This window comes from Myodes glareolus, chromosome 4, assembly GCF_982192425.1.
Source record: "Myodes glareolus chromosome 4, mMyoGla1.1, whole genome shotgun sequence".
Taxonomy (NCBI): domain Eukaryota; kingdom Metazoa; phylum Chordata; class Mammalia; order Rodentia; family Cricetidae; genus Myodes; species Myodes glareolus.
This window is the reverse complement of record NC_142029.1, coordinates 88,072,572-88,094,752: the sequence shown is the minus strand read 5'-3', so window position 1 is coordinate 88,094,752 and position 22,181 is coordinate 88,072,572. Positions and strand designations below refer to the sequence as shown.

Below are 22,181 nucleotides of genomic sequence, written 5' to 3'. Positions count from 1 at the left end.
ATGAAGATGAATTCGTAAGAATTTTCACGGATACAGGAACAGTAGATTTTGTGCAAATGGAGCAAGGAGGGGAGAAACAGCACCAAGATTCAGAAAGAGCAGAGACTAGGGAAAGATGGTAGAATTAAATTGGATTTCTAATTTTTACCAAGTAGAACTTTCACTAAGCCATGCAATATTTCTTAACAAGTAATTAAATTAAATTTGAGAATTAAAAGCTAAGCACGCCACAATTCTGTTTTCATTACTTAGGTCTAGACTTTTCCTTCACAAACAAGAATCTCTAATATTAGTTATTGTATAAATTTGGGAAATCATCATCTTTTTAAGTTCATTTATGCCCACATTAAAAAAGCATGTTTGACCAGATCATGTTTACAATCATTTATAATGCATACTTATTTGTATGGTTACCAGAGAGTAAATGTTTGCTGTATATGAGTGCTAATGCACTGCTCTAAACTAAATGATGCATTAGGAGGTCGAACCTTTGAGAGGCGAAGTCATGAGGGTGAGGTCCTCATGTATGGGATTAGTGTCCTTACAAAAAGAGTGCTAGGCAAAAATAGTGCTCTTTTTTACAATGGCACTAAGAAACTCTGGTATCATTTAAGGATACAATAGGAAGGTTCAGTCTGCTAGGCAGAAAATCAAATTGCTGGAAGAACCACGAATCTATTGATACCTTGATCTGGTATTGTGAAAATGAATTGCCTGTATGCCACTCACTGTATAGGTCTTGTGATAGTAGTACAAACAACCTAAGAAAATGTTAACAGAATTTATAAATATGACCAAAGAAAACTATAGAGAAGACATCTCCATTTATGCTGGCATTCTGGTTCTCCTGAAGTTTCATCCAGAGTCCATTCTTAGCCCTTCCGTTTCTTAGCTGTGTATTTTTATACTCAATTCATGTCCAAGTGTGTGTGCATGCCTACCTACATATTTTACCACAATGTTTTTCTTGTTTCCAAGCCATGAGGAGCTTACTTAAAACATATCTTCTGATAAAAGTTAATCAGAAGAGGGAAATTGTTCTTAGTATGACTAAATGAATAAGAAAGAAATAGAGATGAATGCTCATGGTTGCAGTTAAAGAAAGGGGGTAAAAAGAGAATGCAAAGTAGAAAAGCTTACCATTGGGTGCCAGACTGTGAACACCGAGAAAGACATGGCTCACAGACTTGTTTCTCATCTTTGCCTTTGATTCAACTATCACAATTGCATAATGTTCCATCAGATGGATGTATTCTGTGTAATTAGTAATCTTCTATTATTGTACATTGTTACTTTTCATTCTTCAAATGCTGCTTGTTAAACACATTTATAGTCATCATGTCTTAAGGCTCTCCTTTATTAGGATATTAGGATATATCCTTAGACAGGTATTGAATTATGTAAGATTCTTGAGCTTTATAGAAAATTCCTATGAACATTATTTTATGCATATGAGTATTTTGCCTGCATTTTTAACTACGTGTCACGTATATGCTCAGTGCCCTTGGAAGTTAGAAAAGGGCTTCAGATCCCCTGGGACTAGAGTTGCAGAGAATTGTGAGCTGCCATGTAGGTGCTGGAAATTCAAGCTGAGTTCTCTGTAAGAACAGCCAGTGGTCTTATCCATTGAGCCATCTTTCCAGCCCCTGAATATTTCTTCCTGAAAGTTTATTTCAACTTGTTCTTTCTCCGGGTGCTACATTTTTTGGTGGTGGCGGCATTCATTCTATTGTCCTCTTCCTTTGCATCCCTTTCTTCTTTATTTCATCATTTGCGTGTGATAGCTGTCTGAATAAAGAAGTGAAAAAATGGGTCATGGAATGCCTCCATGTTTAGAATGCCTACTTCACAAGTATGGGGACTAGAGTTTGAACCCTTAGTACACACATAAAAGCCAAGCTGGCAGTATATACTTCTATAACTCTAGCATTGGGGGTCAGAGAAACTGATCCCAAGGACCTGTCAACACAACCAGTTGGTGAGTTTCATATTTAGTGAGAGATTCTGTCTCAAAAGGTGTGGTGGACAGTGAATGAAGAAAATGTCTGGATATCAACATATACCTGGTCTCTATGTATGCCCATATGGCTAAGCACAACCCACAGGTATGTACATATACACATACTCACTCCCCATTCACAAGAGGAGCAGTGGAAGAAAAATTCCAAAGATGCCTGGTCTCCACATACAAACACACACATGTGCATGTACATTCATGTGTAGACATAAACATACCACACATGTATATAATAAATAATAAAAAGAATAATGAAATAATAATTAATAATAAAATAAGTAAATAATAAAAAAAGAAAAGAGAAAAAGAGCCAAACTGGAATTTTTTTCTTCCTTCTTTTTCTTTATTTCTTATGTGGGTTTTCCTTTGCTAAAAAGTTCATTTTATTGAAGGAAAAAGAGATTCTCTAGAGACTTCGCTTTTGTGCTTCTCTATTGTGAGGACCCTTTCTAGAACAGCCCACCCCCCTTTGATGTCAACATATTTTTTTTTAAGTAATTTTATTAAATTATAAAAAGTTTCCATTTACGCCCCTCCTCCCAATGCCCTCCCACTCCCCCCTCCCTCTCCTCCTCCCTCTTTGTCCCCAAGGGCAGTCAGGATATTTAATGTGTCTTCTCACAATACTTAGCATTTAGCCTGGGAAGCTCCGGATACAGGGTAGAGCTAGTGTTTGCTCTCTTTTCTGTATTCATCCTCAGCATATATTGGGTGCTACAGTTTGTGCACACAGCCCGGCTGTCCTGGTTGATAAATCATACCTGCTCACCCCATCCAGATTAATGCTTTTCAGGCAGGTATTACTATCTTCAGATATAAGAATGGGTCATATAGTTTTAGGAGTGGACTTATAAATGGCCATTCGCATTCTCATTCCTGTGAGTATGTCCTTCTATTCCGGTATAGGAATGAACATGTTTGGACTCACTGTCCCATCACCGCAAGTCCTAATTATATTTTCTCTGGTGGCAAATATAGAAATGTCAATTCCAACTTTCCATACCTTCTTATGTTAAAATGAATGGCATTAGATAAGATGATTAATCTGAAGTTTGATCTAACTATACCTTGGAAGGATATTTTACAAAATTCTGAAGTTTGATATTCATTTTCGCTCTATTTTAAGTAATATCCCAGAGATAATAAGAGAGGAAACTTGGACCACAGGGGAAAGGAATCACCCACATTTGTAACTGCTGTTCCCCAGAATCTTGCCTGGATCTCTGCTCTCATAAGATAAATTTGCTGAGCACAAAGCCTGCAAAAATCTTAGCACAGTTGTGTTTTTTTTTTTTTGTTAATTTAGAGGGTTCACTAGTGCTAAGTCAGGACACAACTTCATGGTTATTCTTTCAGACACTAATATGTGTTGTATTCCTTCTGTGGACATTTGATAATTTAAAGGCTTAGTCCTGTCAGCTGTTTAGTGATTTTATTGGGGATGGTTACTACTTTGGCATTGAAAACTTGCAGTAGCTGTAATGAGTTATTTTGAGACTTACACAATATGTTGCTACCTTTCAGACTTCCACCGAGAGTTTTAGCGTACCTTGATGATTATTACCTGAGCTTATTATTATTTGGAAATGGAGATATTTAAAACGCTGTACAACGTTCTTAGTTGGAATTCTTCCACAAAGACCCCTTTTAGTCACCTATCATGTGTATCATTATGAAAGTGTGTTCTAATTTTGTCTAATGGATTCTGATTCCTTATTGTCAGCACTTACTTTAATAATCAACTTTCAATGACTTGTCTGAAAGGAGCTTTCATATGACTGGTTTTTATGTATTTTCAATATCTCTTCATCAGGATTTGGGGATTTCGTTTCTTTCTGGGAAATCATATATGTTAGAACAGTCTTGCTTAAATTTGCCTGTGTTTAGAAACTGCTTAAAGATAAGAAATGAGCATGAGGTAGGAGTGTCATATTTAGTGTGAATCTACAATCAAGTATTTAGTGGGAAAATATTCATGTTTAAAAGAAATATTTACATATTTGTCTCTCTGAGGATGTGGGGTCTGTGTGAGCAGGCAGCCTGCTGACCCTCAAAGATGATGACCTATGTGTGTCATTTTTGGTTTTCTTTTCACCTGATCACATGACAGTTTCCTCAGCTTTCTATTAAAGTTTTGTGGGGACACACAGAAGAAAGAAATGAACCTAAGATGAGAGGAGAAAGTCATACAGTTTGCTTGCAAATGGAATTTGGTTTGATTTCCTTCAAGACATAATCACTTGTTCCATCTGCTTCCTTCCTCCCTTCCCATTCTGCAGCAATAGCTCCCTTTAAAAGAAAAATTTTCAGGCCATCATTATTTGAACATGAAAGTAGATATGTGGACAGGAAGTTCTAATTTGAGCCATCATGGTTTTCAATCCCTAGTATGTTTTCGAGGTTTTACTGTGTCTTATAAATTTTCTATACAGATTCCTATTTAATTTTTAATACAGCTGCATGAGACAAGCTCCCCTGTTTTATAGAAGAGACAAGCAACACTTAACAAAGTGAAGGGCCCTGCCTAGATTGCACAGATCATAAATGGCTGAATGAGGAATCACATTGGAGTTGTGTAACTCTGGAGCCCACATTCCTCACACTAGCTGCCTTCCAGAAGGCTCAATCTGGGTGTGTAAGAAATAGAACATGCACTGCATATATATTCACCTGTGCGAAGTCCAAGTTCCTGTTGTTTTGAGGTGAGTAAGTCCCTGAATTTACTCTCACCTGGAAACGATTTGCCAAAAAACATATGCCAAAACAAAGACATAAAAGATTTTTCTCCCTTTTAGGAGGCACTAACCTAACAAAGTCAGTAACTACACACACACACACACACACACACACACACACACACACACACACACACACACATGAGGCCTGCTGGACTACTGTTCTTTGAATTCCGCAACTACGTATTCACAGGTTGTTTATTTAAGGCTCTATTCTCAGTTTTAGCCAGGTGAGTGAACATGTTCAGGGAAGTTGGTGCCTGCAGATACAGAAGGTGTCAAATGAAAGCTGAACAAATCCTCAGTGATACCTTAAAATACTGAAATTATGCAGTGTTTTATTCTTAATTTAATTTTTAAAGCATTTTGCTTTAAATTTGCAAAAGCAATGCTCATATGGTAGAAATGTGTGAGATAAGTACATAAAGATAAGCAAAATCTTTGGAAAAAAAGAACTCCATGATCTTAGCACTTCAATATTACCATCCGTGGCATTTTAGTGTGTGTTCTATCAGAATATTCCACCTCAGCCCTCCCGCCCCCATGTGTGTTTGTGTGTGTGTGTGTGTGTGTGTTTCTCTGTAAGTAGAATAACATGGACCCTTTTGCAAAAAGCTATATATGCACGTATAAAATATTATATTGCCATTTTGTAATTTTCTTTTCCTTCTGTAAACAGTAAATAGCTTTCAGTGCAACTAATTATGTATTAAATCATGGTTTTCAATAACTAAATAACTATTATGTTTAACACTGTCATGGCAGTGGGGTGCTGATACTTTCTGATTGCTGCAGAGAAAGATAGTACTGTTTCTTCCTCGTGAAAAGGCTTTTAAGTAGACATGCGTTCCTCTGATGTCCCAAATTCCTCTTATAAATACTAGGATGAGCTTTTCCTTTGACTTATTATTAGGTGTCAAATTCTGTACATCCATTCCACCTCCTTAGCTCTTGAGTAGCATCTCTCAACGTCCCAGGACAATCTGGTTAGTCTAACTTCTATAACACACACACACACACACACACACACACACAGCCATTTAACTATTACTACAATTAACTTTGGAATTGTTATTTTCCTTAGATATTAAAGAATTCCCCTTTAGACTTTGTCTTGTCTTGTTTATCAATGCTTAAAATCAAATACAACCTCTCTGGTCTCATTCTGGTCTCATTTAGGCTCCTCTTTAAATCCTCTAGATGCACACACACACACACACACACACACACACACACTTGTGTTCTACCTGATATATAAGGAAGCAACATTATCTCGATCCCTAATTTCTCTCCATTCCATCCTATGGGAAAAGACAGATAGGTAGAACTGATGAGAAGCTGGGAGAATGAATTTGTGGCTCAGTGTGGTCCATCTCCTTCCTCTGGGCCATGTCTATTTAGGACAGGTAGGTTCTCAGGATTTTGATTTACCCAACCATTTTCAACTTTATGTTTTTTGAACAAAAGATAAAACTGTTTTCCAGCTTAGTCTGGACTTGGACTTAGATTCAAAAATATCATCTATGGTGTGATGTGCAATGGGGGAATTATAAGGTCTTATAAAGGTGCACATCTAAGCTACAACTTCTAATCCACTTTATCCTCCACAAGGCTTTTGTTTTCTGTTTGACTCTTGTAAATAATTTCTTAATCAATTATCGACTTATAGAGGGAGGAGAGAATGGTGAATTTACAGCCTTAACACACTCTAACAACACCAAACTCTCCTTGTCGTGTACAACTGATTTAAATGTCAACATCATTCGCCATTTTCTAAATTTGAAACTTTGGGCTTTTCCACTTTATAACCCTCTTCACTTCCCTTTGTGGTTTCTTGTGCTCAGAATACTGTCTTGATTTCCCAGCTTGAAATCTATTTGTTATTCAAAACTATTAGTAATGGATTTCTCAAACTATATGATAAAGCAGTGTGTGCATTTCCATGGTAACAACATGATAATTAGACCATTTTTGAACAGAATTAGCACAAACAACATGCTATTAACTCAAAGATACATTTTCCATAAATGCTTGTAGTGATTTTTTTCTGACTAAAACTATTTCCCACACTTAAAAAAAATAAAATACCTTAATTAAATACTCGAGAATCTCATACATGCATACAGTATATTTTGGTCATAATTACCCCATTCCTCCCCCAAATTCCTCTTAGATTAAACCCTTACATTACCATCTTCTCTCAATTTTTTGTCTTCTTGTTCTTAAAACAAGCAAGCAAGCAAACAAACAAAACCAAAAAACAAAAAGCAAATAAATAAATAAATAAAAATAAAAGTCCAAGTTGTGCTGCCCATATATAAATGAGTTTGAGGCCAACAACTTCAGCATGGTCAACCTACTGGGGGCCACACTCTTAGAGAAACTGATGCTCCCTGCCTCAGAAGCCCTCAACTGCCAAAAGTCATCAAAAGTCAGAGGTCGAGGTTGATGAAACCATTCCCCTTGCATGCTAGAATACTGACTGGCTTGATCTTATACCATTCTTGTGCCTCCAACTACAGCTACTGTGAGTTTATGACTGCAGTGGTCCTGCCGTGTCCAGAAGACACTGTTGCAGATCTCTTGCTCCAACAATCTTTCTGATTAGGTCTCTAAGCCTTTGGGGGAGGGATTTAATACAGATATCCCGTTCGTGGTTGACCAGTTGTGAGTTTCTGCTTTAACCACTGTCTACTGCACAAAGAAACTTCTCTCTGGATATCTGAGAGCTGCGTTAATAATCCATGGATACAGAGATACATATTTAGAGGGCAGTTTTGTAGTGGCATTTCAATTGTATTTTAATAAATAAAGCTTGTCTGGGATCAGGAAAGTAAAATAGCCCCACTGGTCAGCCTTACAGACCAGGCAGTGGTAACACACAGCTTTAATCCCAGTAGCCACACTAGTTGCCATTGAAATTGAGCAGTGCATGCCTTTAATCCTAGTGATGCACACCCTTAATCCAAGCCCTAGAGAGGATTATGAAATGGGAGAAACAGCTGTCAGACATAGTTTCATTCTGGGATTTCTGGAGGCAGAATTGTCATTTTGGATTGAGGTTGAGGTAAGAGCCAGTGGCTGGCTGCTTTGGTTTTTCTGGTCTTCGGGTTGAACCCCAATTTCTCTCCCTGAGTTTTTATTAATTGTGCTTAGCAATTTGATACTATGTTCATTTAGCAAAACCATAGTGGTAAGTTAATGCCTGAGCCCTATGGACTCTCCAGTGATGTATTCTTGGTCAGATTCCCCAAATTTAACAAGAAAATTTCGTTTAAAAAAACAAGCTGTTCTAGGTACTGATGTTAAAAATATTATGTCGAATTTCCTGCTATGTATTGATTTTTAAAAAGATGTGTAAAAACTATAATAGTGATTACACTCAAAGCCTATAAACTGACTCTATAATACACACAAAACTGGATACTATTATAACTCCAAATAATTTATACATCCTAACCATTTAATTATTAGTAACATTAATTACTAAGCTTTAGATATTAATGGCTTAGATATTAAACAATTATCTCAAAATCTCATTGTTTTTATGTAACTGACATTTCCTTTAAAAAGCTGGCCAGGTAATTAATTGCATGCATATATCTTTAGCCAATAAAGCAATCCCCCCTCCCCGGCCAATATCTTTAGCCAATAAAGCAATCCCCCTTCCCCGGCCAATAAAGCAATTTAATCTTCGTTACATTTAGTAGCATAATTTTTTCACTTTTATTAGTTCTTTGAGAGTTTCATGCAATATATTGTTATTATTTTGTCCTCTCCCCCATATTCCTCCAGATTTACTTTCCTGCCCACTCAACTTTGTATCTTTCCTTTTTTTAAAAAGCTTCTCAAGCTCCATCTTTTGCTTCTCATGTTCCATCTCATGTACTACTCCACTAGAGCAAAGTAAACCTACCAAGGACTGTTTCCTTCCCAGTAGCTATCAGCTCCCAATAGCTCCTTAGCTAGGACTGAAGTACCCACCTCCCCTTTGCATGCTGGAGTTTTCTGTGGTTTGATCTTGCACAGGCCTCATGCTTATTGTCAAAGCTGCTGTGAAGTCATATGTGTAGCTTTCAGAAACCATGACTTCCTTGTAGCCTCCCGTTACCTCAAGCTCATAGTCAAAATACTCTAGAAGGCAAAACTTTGTGGTTATTTCCCCAGTGTTGAGAGGGAAAATTCCTTTGGGATGTGCATGGAATGGAGAAGATATCAGAAAAAAAAAACCCAGCAAAGTGACCAAGGGAATGACCAGTGCAGGTCTGGGTAACTTGGTCCAGCCAGATCTTGCTCACTATTTAGAAAAATCGATTTTCATTCTATATTTGAATGATGTTTTTGAAGTTTGTTTTTATATGCAAGCCAAGGATTTAACTTTGTAAAGCAGAAGGTGATTATGGTTAGCTTGAGAAAAAGGATGTTTTTAGCTAAGAAATGGGGTAGGTCGCAGATTCTTAGAACAGGCTGGTGAACCAGCTGTTGGAGTCAGGCATGATGGGAAAACCAGGTGGTGGAATTGTGGCCAAGATATTGAAAAACTGTTAGATTAGACTGTGTTGCTTGCTTCTGCTGGTGTTGTCAACACCCTGTCTGTTTTTTTTTAATGGAGATATTTGTTTTCCATTTTTTCATTTTTGCCAAAATTCAGTGCAAACAGTTTCTGCTTGCAGTTTATAGGCATCATCAGAGAATGATTTGGAGTATGGGACCCATAAAAACTCATAGGAGTGCAGATTTCTCACACATGGAAAGAATACAGAGGTTGAGCAGTCACAAAATATAATAACTTTATTTCCACTTATTTTTCTGTTTTGAGACTCGATTTCAGTTTCTTAGAGAGGTTTTTTTCAGACCTTCAAGAATATGAGGGTTCTACTTACGTAGTTCCACACAGGAGTCCCTAATTCCTCTTTTTACACTTATTGTATTTCTGATCAGTTATGTGTAGGTTTTGTTTAGTTTTAGGTTTTTCCATCTGGATTATGCATATGAGCCATAGGAGTTGTGTCTATTTTGATCACTGCCTCCTTTTTAGAGCTGAGATTTGGGTCTAAATTGAGTTAAGTGTTCTGTGTATGTCATTGTCTCTCAGTATTCTTGGGGGTCTAGGGATAGAACAGATGTTCACATCAGCTAATTTTAAATTATGTGGAGTGGCATACTATTTTAATACAGTTTACATATATTTATTTCATGGGTAGATTATTTATAATAACTAATGCAATGTCAATGATATAAATTGATATAATGGTTCTTTAGATAATAATAAAAAGAAACAAGTCAGGCTGACTCCCCTGACTTATTGGACCTCTTATTTCTAGATTTGTTACATTGTGTCTTTAATCCACAGTCTCCCCTACTCTCTGCTGATATTTACTTCCAGGTAATGTCTTCGTATTTACTTTCTAGTTGACTGATTTTATTTTCTATTTATTTTGTCTTCTATGTTGTTTGACGTATTGATATGGGTCTCCATTTCCATGATTCTATTTTCCCATATGAATCATGTCCCAGTTTTATGAACCTGTTTTTCATGTCGATTTTTTAGCATTTTAATGGCTCCTTCCTTAAACCGTCAATTTGTCTTTTTTTTAAAACATATTTAGGTCATTTATTTAATATGCTGCCTTGACACACTTAATAATTCTACAAGTAGAAAACACTTTAAGGCATGTTTTTTTGTGTGTTTGTCATTCATGCGATTCTCATTTATGTTGTCTTGTTTTGTGTTGGTTTAATGATTTATACAGTGAGCTCAAGATACCCAGATGCTTATCTGGGGACTTGTTTTGGCATATGTACCTAAATTTCTTTCTTCATAGGTGATTTTTTGTTATTTGTATATGTAATAATGATTTTCTAGCCTCATACATGGAGGTAATTATAGATTCTAAAGAAATATTTTGTCCAATTTTCTATGTGTTTTTAAATTTTATTATCATTTTTTTAATTCTTCTCTCGCACATTACATCCTGACCACAGCTTCTCCTCACACTCCTCCCTGTAAATAGAAGTTTCTGTTCCACTCAGTCACACAGTCATTCAGTCTCAAATAAATACACAGAGGCTCATATTAATTATAAACTGTTTGGCCTATAGCTCAGGCTTTTTACTAACTAGCTTTTACGACTTAAATTCACCCATAATCCTGGTCTATGTTTAGTCATGTGGCTTGGTACTTTTTCTCAATGAGGCATTCTCATCTTGCTTACTGTGTGTCTGGTTAGTGACTGTATCTCTGCCTTTTCTATTCCCAGAATTCTCCTAGTCTGGTATCCCTGTTTAGTCTTCCTGCCTGACTTTTGGCTAAGCAGCATTTATTAAACCAATACAAGTGACAAAACTTTATGGTATCTGAGATCATTCTCTCACAGTATTTCCCCTTTAATTCATTTCAAAATAAGAACAGTCACTTTAGGACTGAGGTAGAGTTAAGAGTTAGTGTTTGTCTGTTTTGCTTTTCTGAACTTCGGGTTGAGCTCCAATATCTGTCTCTGAGTTTTTCTCAATTGGGTTACACCTCCTAATCCCTGCCCCTGCCTTCTGTCTCTCCTAGATCCACTCCTCCTTTGTTTCCCATCTAAAAACAAGGCAGGTTTGCCAGGAATATTAACCAAACATGGTATAGCAAATGACAACAAGAGTAGGCACAAACCCTCATGCTATGGCTGGGTGAGGTAATCAGTAAAAAGAAAAGGTCCCAAGTGCAGGCAAAAAGATCAGAGATACTCTCACCCACATTACTGGGAGTCCCACAAGAACACCAATCTGTCCAACCATACAAATATGGAGAGGGTTTAGCTGAGGCCCATACAGGATCCATGAAACATGACTGGCAAAAAAAATAAAATAAAATAAAATAAAAATAAACCACTAAAAAAAACCTTAAAAAATGCAAAATTTCTACTTATTTAAGACCAAATTCAATCAGACATGCTTGGCCCTCTTTCTTTGTGAGATTTCTTTTTCTTCTTTTGATTGAGATATAAGATGCGTCTTTCTCAAAGCTACAGAGAAACCTTGTCTCAAAAAACAAACAAACAAACAAAAAAGTTGTATCTTTCAGGGTTCAACATTATGTGCCAGATTTTATCTCTTGTGTTCCACACAGAAAACTCTTGAAATCCAAACTCACAGGCCCCCAGGAAGGCACAGGTTCCGTGTTCTAGCGGTTTTTCTTCTGCATTAGTACTTTTTATTTTTTTCCTCTTTACTCTTGTAGAGTTTTTACTTATTTTTTACAATATCTTGAAGGAAAAAATAGATAATTTTTATATTTCACTAGAATTGCATACATTTTTTAAACCAAGAGGAATCCTTCTGAATATAAAGCATTTTAATACTGCAAAAGAACTGATGTTTATAAATATTTGTTGAGTGATGAACGAAGTGGCTTTTACACTGATGAACAAAGAGAATTCTTTCTCTTTCATTGCCACACAGCTGCTAAGTTGCTGCCCAAAATAGGAGAATGCAGCGGGTAAGAAAATAAATTCCATTTTCTTCATAAAAACAAACTTCAAAAACATCATTCAAATATAGACCTGAAAAGAGACTTTCTGGAGATTGAGCAAGACCTGACTAGACCAAGTAACTCAGGCCTGTATTAGTTACTCCCCTGGCCACTTTCTGGTGTCTCCGCCCCAGATACCTACTCTATACACATCCCAAAGGGTGTCTGTTCTCTCTCAGCACTGGCAAAATAATTATAAAGTTTTTGACCTCCAGTTTATTTTGAAACATGGTCAGAGCATTCTGAATATTCTATACTGAATGAAACTGAAGGGTGATAGCAGAAAAATAAATGCAGTATGAATATGCTTCTATGATCCCTTACTGGATGTCAGGAAGCATCAATTCTACCCTGATCTGTTGGTGCAAGAAGCCACAGACCATGAACAGAACCAGGATTCCATCACTTCACTGGAAAAATGTCAGTTCTGTTACACGAAAAGCAAGTGGGATGCAAGGGATGTGTGTATGTGTGTGTGTGTGTGTGTGTGTGTGTGTGTGTGTGTGTGTGTGTGTGTTGGTAGGGCCATCTTTGGAAAATACAATCTGCCACATGCATATACATTCCATAGTTGTTATAAACACAGCATCATATTAGAAAACATCCAGCATAATGCTTGGAACTCTGTAATTGCTCCAAATGCATTAATTATCTTTTCTATAGCTTTCCTCCTTTTTTGCAAGAAAAATACAAGAGAACTTTATTTTAAGAGACATATAATGGATGAGAAAAAAAACAGTGTTATTTTTCTTGCATGGTCTACTATAATGGGTTGTCAGGCCAGCAAGCACCCATTTCCCAAATGAGAGTATTATGGCTCAAGATGTTTAGAAACTTTATGCTTAAACTAATTTGGTAGGATGACTTATTTTTCATTTTCCACTTATTCTTTAAGCATTTAATTTAGGTCTAACATATATCTATAACTTTGTGAGTGTTTTGCTAACTAGATGCAGTTGAGCTGTAGTCATGTCAGAAATAGAACGCGGTCAGCAGCCCATCTTTCATATCTCTTTCTAGTCACTAGCCTCCAACTTCCCAGAGAGAAGCGGCAGCTTGACTCCTAAGATCACAGATTACTTTTGGTTTTCCAAATCTGTGTGCATAGATGTTAGCTTTATTCCTTGTGTGACCAAATATTTGGAAGAAATTGCTTAATAAAGAGAAGGTACATTTTAACTTACATTTTCTGGGCCAAATATTTGGCAGGAAACCTTGGAGTTGGGATGTGTGGAGGAGGAAGCCACTCACGTCATGGCAGAAGGAAACACAGAGCTAGGAAGGGTCTAATGACCAGGTGTAATCTTCAAAGTCACAGCTCTAATGACCTGCTTCCTACAGGTACATCTCATATCCTAAAGGGTCTACAGACGCCTCAAACACCACAAGCACCTAGGAACCAAGTAACCAATACTTGAGCCATTTCGTGTTTATAGCACAAGTCCATGGAGTCATAGACATGTGCCCTTTTGTACTTGTTTTTTTTTGTTGTATGATGGCTTGATATCATGAACTTTCATAGCTAAATGAAATCTTATTTTGTTAACATCTTACTATTTATTATCCATTCTATAGTTGGTTGGTATATAGGTTGCTTTCAGTTTCTGGCATATATGTATATAATCCTGCTATGAACATTATTTAGCATGAGTAGAGGTCAACCTACATACTTATCAAGCATGCACCTGGCAGTAGAGAGTGTTCTTTTTGAAGTTAAACAATGTCGACCAATTTCTTATCTTTTTCTCAGTTGCTATCTAATTTCTCTACATGTAGTTTTCTTTCTCATCTATTTTAGGTAGGTATCTTGGGTTTCTAGCTTCTTGCTTAAAGTTCCTGGCTTCAATAAATCAGAAGCAGCTTGCAGTTTAAACCCTTCCTATGCTTAAAGGCAAAGTGATAATAAATGTGCGGGAAGGGGAAGTTTAGTCAAGGAGGACTTTGCAGGGCAAAGAAGTGGCAGACAGAGGGCTGACGAAAAGTAGACAAATGTTAGTCATTCTGTAAACCACAGACCCAGAGGCCCTGAATAGCTTCTTATACCCTTTTTAGTAGGACAAATATAAAACCTGAGACCCACATTGAAGTATATTTATGAGTGAAATGACATGCTATTAATAAATTAATACCAGGTTAAAAGGTGCCTTTTAGGGCTAGCTCAGGAAAATTGGGATTTTTTTCGGTAGCTTTAGTGGAAACTTTCAAATGCAGATGTTCATGTTTGAAAGATTGAAAGTTAGATTTATCATTCAAATAAGAGTAGGATAAAACCCTGAAATACCTCTTATCCCATGTGGATGTGAGTTTCCCTCATGTGTGCTGTAATATTTTAATATCCTCATATATGATCAAGACCTGTTTGTAGCTTTTTGTAGCACTGGTGGCTTTTGTGGTGGTCTCACAGCTCTAAGATACTCAGGGACCTAAGAAATTATGTGAATTATTCTCTTTGTCTTCACTCAAAGCTTCCAGAAGAAATAGGAAATGGTAGAAAATAAATTTGCTTTCATTTTTCCTTAAAGTCAATTTTAAGCTCCAAGAATGGGGAGGAAAATGAGCTCCCAAACTCAGGAAATAATAATATAACATCCCTGGAGCACAGGGAATGTTTGGCTGGAACTTCAGCTCCCCAAGACTATACATAAATATCTAACCCATATAAACAAAGGCAGTAGTTTCATCCCCATAGAGACCACATTTAGAGAAACTCCCAGAGGAATCTCTCTAATCAGGTCCCCAAGATCACCAACCTGTGCAACTGCCTGCACTATGCCAGTTTTTGGTTCCTGTTAAAAGGGTTGTTTGTTTTTTTGAAGTTGATGGAGAGCAACTGGGACAACCCAGCTGAACTGTGGTCCATTCCTTCAGCACTTCAGAGAACTTGGGTTAGCGAAAGCTCAGTTTCTAAGCATCAGGAGAATAAGAAGAGTGAACATCCATGGCTGTCAGATTCTGAATAACGGAAAAAGTTATCGCATAAAGCCCTGCACTGAGAAAACCCAAGGAGAATAAAGGAGAAAAGATCTGAATTTTGCCCTTCAGGATGGTTTGGTTCTAAACATGTACACAAGGTTGCTAGAAAGCATTGATCACTCTGATATTTTCAGCACTGACTCTGACTCAAGGTAAGTCAAGAGGTTTGGAGGTATAAGGCAGTATACACAGAGATGGTAGGGAAAATGTTCGGTTTGGTTTTCTCTTTAGGCAGGAACTTTGCATGTGGGGGAGAGAGAGAGAGAGAGAGAGAGAGAGAGAGAGAGAGAGAGAGAGAGAGAGAGAGAGAGACCACAGATTCTGCAGACCTACATTTAACATAGCCTAAGGAAGTAGACTTTGGTTGTACTCTTGGATCTTGAGTTATCTTTTTGAGAGTCCCTGGGTAATCAGTTGAAGTCATTGACTTCCTCGTCTATGAGGCAAGAACAAAATTCTTGTTGCCCATGAAAATAGAATAGCTTAAAATTTTAATCAGCCAGGGGGAGATGAGCTACTGTTAGTCAAACTATTAATGGCTTGAGATGAAGAAAGTGTAGATGAGGGAGGAGAGGACAAAGAGAAGAGGGCACACACACGTTAACTTACCTTCTAGAGCCTTTCTCCATTGCACATGCTTATCTTGACATCTTCTGTGTGTTTTATTTCACTTCCCCAGGGCAACTTGTCAGAAGAGAATGACTCTGAGAAACAACTCTGTGACTGAGTTGAAAACCTTGTGGGGTTTTCAGACCAACCAGCTTTCCAGATATTCCTCTTCCTCTTCTTCTTAGTTATTTATGTGCTCACTGTGGTAGGCAATTTGGGCTTGATCACCTTAATTGGGCTGAATTCTAGCCTTCATACCCCAATGTACTTTTTCCTTTTCAACTTGTCCTTTATAGATTTCTGTTATTCCTGTGTGTTTACCCCAAAAATGTTGAATGATTTTGTCTCAGAAAATATTATCTCTTATGTGGGGTGCATGATTCAACTGTTCTTCTTCTGCTTCTTTGTCAATTCTGAGTGCTATGTGTTGGTGTCTATGGCCTATGACCGCTATGTGGCCATCTGCAACCCTCTGTTGTACACAGTTACCATGTCTCCTAAGGTATGTACTCTGCTGATGCTTGGTTCCTATGTGATAGGGTTTGCTGGGGCCATGGCCCACACTGGAAATATGCTGAGACTTAATTTCTGTGCTTCCAACATTATCCACCACTATCTCTGTGAAGTTCTTCCCCTCCTACCGCTCTCCTGCACCAGCACCTATGCCAACAAACTTGTGTTTTTTATTGTTGTTGGGGTGGTCATCACAGTATCCAGTATCAGCATCTTTATCTCTTATGCCTTGATTCTTTCCAACATTCTTAGAATTCCTTCTGCCGAGGGCAGATCCAAAGCCTTTGGCACATGTGGTTCTCATGTAGTTGCTGTTGCTCTGTTTTTTGGGTCAGGGGCGTTCACCTACTTAACAAATTCTTTCCCCGGGTCAATGGAAGAGGGAAGGTTTGCTTCAGTATTTTACACCAATGTGGTTCCCATGTTTAACCCACTGATCTATAGTTTGAGGAATAAAGATGTTAAAATTGCCCTAGGTAAGACCTTGAAGAGAGCGCTCTTATGATGGATCTGATGGTATCATTGGCAATTAATTCCTAATAAGCATATTCCAGTACTATTTTCCACAATGTTTTCTTTCTACCTTTAAAAACTGGGTATCTTTTTGAGGATTATATCATTTTTTATCTCTTTGTCATAACTTTGCACCTATTATGTGATATTATTTATTTGATACAATATTAGACCCCAGAGAAAATTAGACTATGTACTTTTCATTTTTCTTTGATTTGTCCAGGAAAAACATTTCTAGCTGGAAGAAAGGGCATAGGGTGGTATGAGGCCCAGGAACAATTCTATCAAGCTTTATGACTTGTCTTACAAAAGATCAAAGGTAGAGTCTTGGTGTCATAGGTAACAATCTTCTAACTCTTAAAGAGACTACTTGGCAAAGGAGGCTATAAATCTTCCCTTTTACATACATGTATATATACACAAGAAAAGTCCTCACCCAAGACACTTACATGTTCTAAGTTGTAAGGATGAGTCAATTCTCAAATACTCATTTCAAATTCCTGGTCCTTGGGATGGTAATAAGGGTGAGTGATTTTGTAATTGGTAAGTATCCTGTGCTCTTGGGCTCAGGGTAAGAGGAAGAACACAAACTTCTATGCATTTGCATGATGGTGTAACATGCTGCCCCTGTCCTGCCCTGGAGTAACTGAGGTCATCGTGCAGCTTTGGAACTTTTAGAAAAATTATTTTTACTTTTACTTATTTAGTTTTTTGAGGTAGTGTTTTTGTTTGTAGCCTGTCTGGCCTTGGACTTTGTAGGCAGCAGAGGCTGACTTTGAACTCTTCATCCTTCTGCTTCAGGCTCCTTTCTGTCTCGTCTGTCTGCCTTCTTGCTAAGACAGAAAAATGGTAAGTTCAAGTTCAGCTTGGACTTATGTGCATACATTACTATGTTTGGCCCTTCTTTATTTTTCAAGGTGGATTTAGAATTTACAATTTCTGAGAAAGTATGTGTGTGTGTGTGTGTGTGTGTGTGTGTGTGTGTGTGTGTGTGTTATAACAATTACGGAACTAGGAAGGAGGTAGAAACTTATAACACTTTCCTATATCTCAGGGAGACTGGACTGGGTATGTATTTTGAGGGCCAAGGACCATTCTGTACCACCATGCTAAATATTTGTTTTTTCTATATTGAATAACTCTTATTTTGAGAACTATACCTTCATATTACATTGGCTATACAGAGGAAGGCAAATATCGAGTCATATTAGCCTGTATTGAGATGGTGAAGTCCAGACTCCTTTTGTGGAGAGATAGGCATTATTTAAGAAGAATATAGCATTTAGGGTCTTCTTGAGAAAAACTTTTGCAAAGCAACATTTGGTCCTTTTTCTTGGGACACTGGGAAAGTCATATAAAAGTGACATCTACATCTTTTATTTTGCTTGTATGTTCCCAACTCTTCTAAAAAACTGGAGAGACACTTGATGTGTGTTAGTGTGAGAGATAAAGCGGTGGAGGGAAGTGAGGCTTCCCGTTGATCATTTATTGAGGCACACCACTCTACTAGGATAATGAAAAGAAGGCAGCCCAAGTGTTCCAAGTGGAGCCCTAAGCAAGATATCATGGGAGTAGCTTAGAGCAGCAAGGAGAAGCATCTAAAGTATAGGGCTAATAGACAAGAGGTAAGACAAACCATGTTTTCAGAAAACATACTAGATGGAAAAGATTACTGAAGAAGGGAGAAAATGTGGATACTTGGATTATGCCTAGATTATAACAATGATTGGACTTGGTATTTACTGAGCATGCAAAGCATTGTATATATTGTATGTGCTATGAGGTGCTTAATATATAGTACCTCATTTATTGTATTTAAATCTAAGAAAGTCAGTTCTTTTGGCATAGCTAAAGCCCACCTTTTATATGGTAATGTGTATCTGGGCACATAGGACTCTTGGGATATTAGGTAAGAATTGATAATGAAGGACAGCTAAGCATTGTCGAATGTCTACATAATTCCAGCAATCTAGAGGCTGATGTGGGATAATCTAGAGTGGAAAGCTAACATAGGTTGCACAGTGAGTTCCTGTCTAAAATAAAAAAGAAACAATGGATTAAAAGTACTGTTACCTATTTACTAACCCTTTTTAATACATATTATTTAATGTAGTTTATAGTTTTAATGAACTTTTCTCATTTGTGTTGATGGTGTTATCTCCAAGAGCCAAAGACAACCTATCAAAAATATCTAGAGATGAGAAACCCTCTTTTGAGTTGTTAACCTGTGCTGATCAAGAGACTCCCAAAACACATAGCTATTGCTGTTTCCCTTGGTTTTCTCCTAGAAGTGAATGGTAAGTACCTATTGTTAAAGACATCATGCACTTCAGAATCAGGGCCCATTGAAGACTAGCTTTCATGGTACCGGAAGACACCATCAAAGCTTCCAAACGGGAAGCAAGTAACAGTGCTACTCAATTATGATGTCTTTGTATCTTATTAATGACTAGCACGGCATAATAACCTTAAGGATGCAGTAGTGGCATGCATGCCTTGCTGGTAAACAACAACTCTCTAATTGTACTTATGGCCATGCCACAGACTGGCAACCTAGTTAACTGCTCAGTGCTAGAGAAGTCATGGTTATTAGAAGAGACTCTATAATCATTAATTTACTGAACCAGCATAACCCTTAACAGTAGTCTGTAAACATTTGTCCTTATACTCACAGATAAATGTAGCATTTGCCCCTTATCAAAAAAACTTCCCTTTGCAACATATGGAGACTACTACAGAAAACCACAACCAATAAAAAGGCAGAGTTGTGGAGCTCATTCCCAATGGGTACATATATACTACACTCCCACCTAAGGCTCAGGAAACATTGAGGAAGTGGAAAGATTGTAAGAGCCAGAGGATAAGGGAGTTTGCCATGAGAGTGTAACTCCTAGAAATTTTAGAAGCTACGTGCATAAGTCTCGTCAACATGATTACCCAAATATGAACTGAACAAGAATGACACCAGTAACCAAACCACACCGAATGGAGAAAAGCCCATGACACCTCAACCCGGAAGCAAGAACTAACTATAGGCAACTGAGGAAGAGATGGCCTTCCCCATGGAAGAGCACACTAGTCAGTGTCCAGAGCTAAGTGTTCAGCCCTGAAAACACACATACAGGTAGCAAACATTACATTACTGAACAGGTTATATTTAGGAATTTATATGTATACACATACACACAGTCATACAATAACAGTTAATGAAAATAGGGCCATTAATTTGAAGGAGAGTGGGGAGAAACATAGAAGGGTTTGCAGGGAGAAAAGGGAGGGGAGAAATGTTGTAATTAAATAAAAATTTTAAAGTAGTTAATCTGTTTTCATGTGAATAAAGAAACAAAGTCAATCACTATTGTTAGAAATGAGTACGCACAGGGGAAAAATGAGGTCCTGAGACCCAAGGAGAAAGCAACATGATGAATGAAGTAAATATATAAAGTTCAAGAATAACTTTTCCCGCATTTGGTTTCTTTTGACATTGGGATGAATGGAGTGAGAGCATAGTTTCACTTAGTAAAACATTGACTTGGGTCTTTCAAAAAGGAGTCCCTCCATCCCACAGCATCTGAAATGTGGAACTGTTCTCGATTCTTACAACAGCCAGATGAAAGTTTTCAATTGCTCCTACAGAAAACTTACTATTTCATAAACACAGAAGGCTCATGAGCTGACCATAGGTCTTCTTGTTTGATAGTTTGATTTCATGATGAAGAATTTTTATCTCAATTGTCAAGAATGGGAACATACAGGAACTGCTGATTTACAGCGCTAGAGAGAACTCTGCCAATACCCAAGTCTGTCATCTCATTATTTCACCTCATGTTGATTTTCAGCAAGGCCATTTATTTATTTTTTTACTTAAGATAAAGTGAGTTAAGATTCTTCTGGGTTTTATCTTTGGTCTACTTTCTTGTCTATTTGCAGCGTCTCTCCAAGTCACATGATTTTCATTGTCACCAATGTGATGTCAACTTTCTAATATGTAACTCTGACCCTGACTGTTTAATATGTAATGAGTTTTAGATTAAAGGCATGAAAACGCTATCAACGTGGATGCAAAGAGAGATTTTTCTACCAGTCAAAGAGTGATATTTCTATGAAGTATGTAGATAAATACATTGCTCTTTATGTCCATGAAGCATCTTTGTTTATTCTAAAAATGAAAAGACAGAGATAAGCAAGAGACATCAAATAGTGAAAGGAGAGCCTAAGGAACATTTAGAGGGTTCTTGGGAATAAGGGATGAGTGGCATCTGCATTTTGAGGAACAGATGTGAAGGTGTCTGTGTCCAACTCCATGTGATCCTCATTCTCAGCCCAGATCACACTCTCCTGTCACACTTCTGTAAGTGAAATTCATTTGGCAAGTGCATCAGCTACTAGTAGCCAAGGCTTTTTGTTGTGGTATGAGCATGCAAGGACTCAAGTGGTTCTTTATGAACACATATGGCACCTGGAAGTGGGCAGTCCAGGACTGATGTGGCAGAGATGAGTCACTGAGGATGTAATCTTTCTTTTCTCAGCTAAGAGTTCATTCTCGAAGATGCGTTATGGTTTCCAGATGGCCACTATGATTTTATGGTTTTGTTCACATTTTAAGCAAAAGGCTATGATTTTATGGTTTTGTTCACATTTTAAGCAGAAGGAAGACATGGGAGTGAGCAAGAGAAAGCAGAAGGGTGCTGTACCTATCCAATAAGCAACTTCTACTGACATTTTGTTAGTCATTTTACTTGTATGGGAGATGGGGAAACTTAGCATTCAACTGGAGAACATTATCATTCTAGGAAACAATTTTGTTTTGCTAACAAATAGGGGAATGTAGGGGAATGACTACTGTATAGATAGCTAGAAGTTTTTACTAAAGGATTGGCTTCCACTTGCCTAGAAGGAACAGGTCAGAAGTGGGTAACATATTCTTATTTTTGCTTCTGTGGTCCAGTCTAAGAGAGGAATGTTGATTAATTGGATAGATAAGATTGAAAGAGAGTAGCAAGTTGGTCATCGACCATAATAAGCCCACTGTCTCTATCACTGGCTTGTGGGAGCTGAAATGAAGCAAAATCTTGGCAAGGTCAAGCTATGGCTGTGCTATCACATTTCTAATTCTCCTGTCTCCCATTGGGCTAATTCAGGGTCTGAGTTCTGAGAAGGAAGTGAGGTTACTGGTATTTTTACTTATAAAGACATATGGTAATTTGTTCTCCTTTGGATCCTCGAATTTATTCTCACTACGGAGATCTCACAGAAGAAGAATAAGTGATTAATATTGTTATCTCACTACAGAAATTAGGTAAAA

At 37.5% G+C, this 22,181-nt stretch overlaps 1 protein-coding gene across 1 annotated transcript; it reads left to right on the top strand.

The window, feature by feature from the left end:
• The first annotated feature begins 15,936 nt into the window (after positions 1 to 15,936).
• Positions 15,937 to 16,868, top strand: LOC125409906 (olfactory receptor 8B4-like). Its single transcript, XM_048449068.3, is given in 2 exon segments — positions 15,937 to 15,972; positions 15,975 to 16,868. Coding segments are annotated over 2 exon segments (927 nt in total). The 5' UTR covers positions 15,937 to 15,939.
• The last annotated feature ends 5,313 nt before the right edge of the window (positions 16,869 to 22,181 follow it).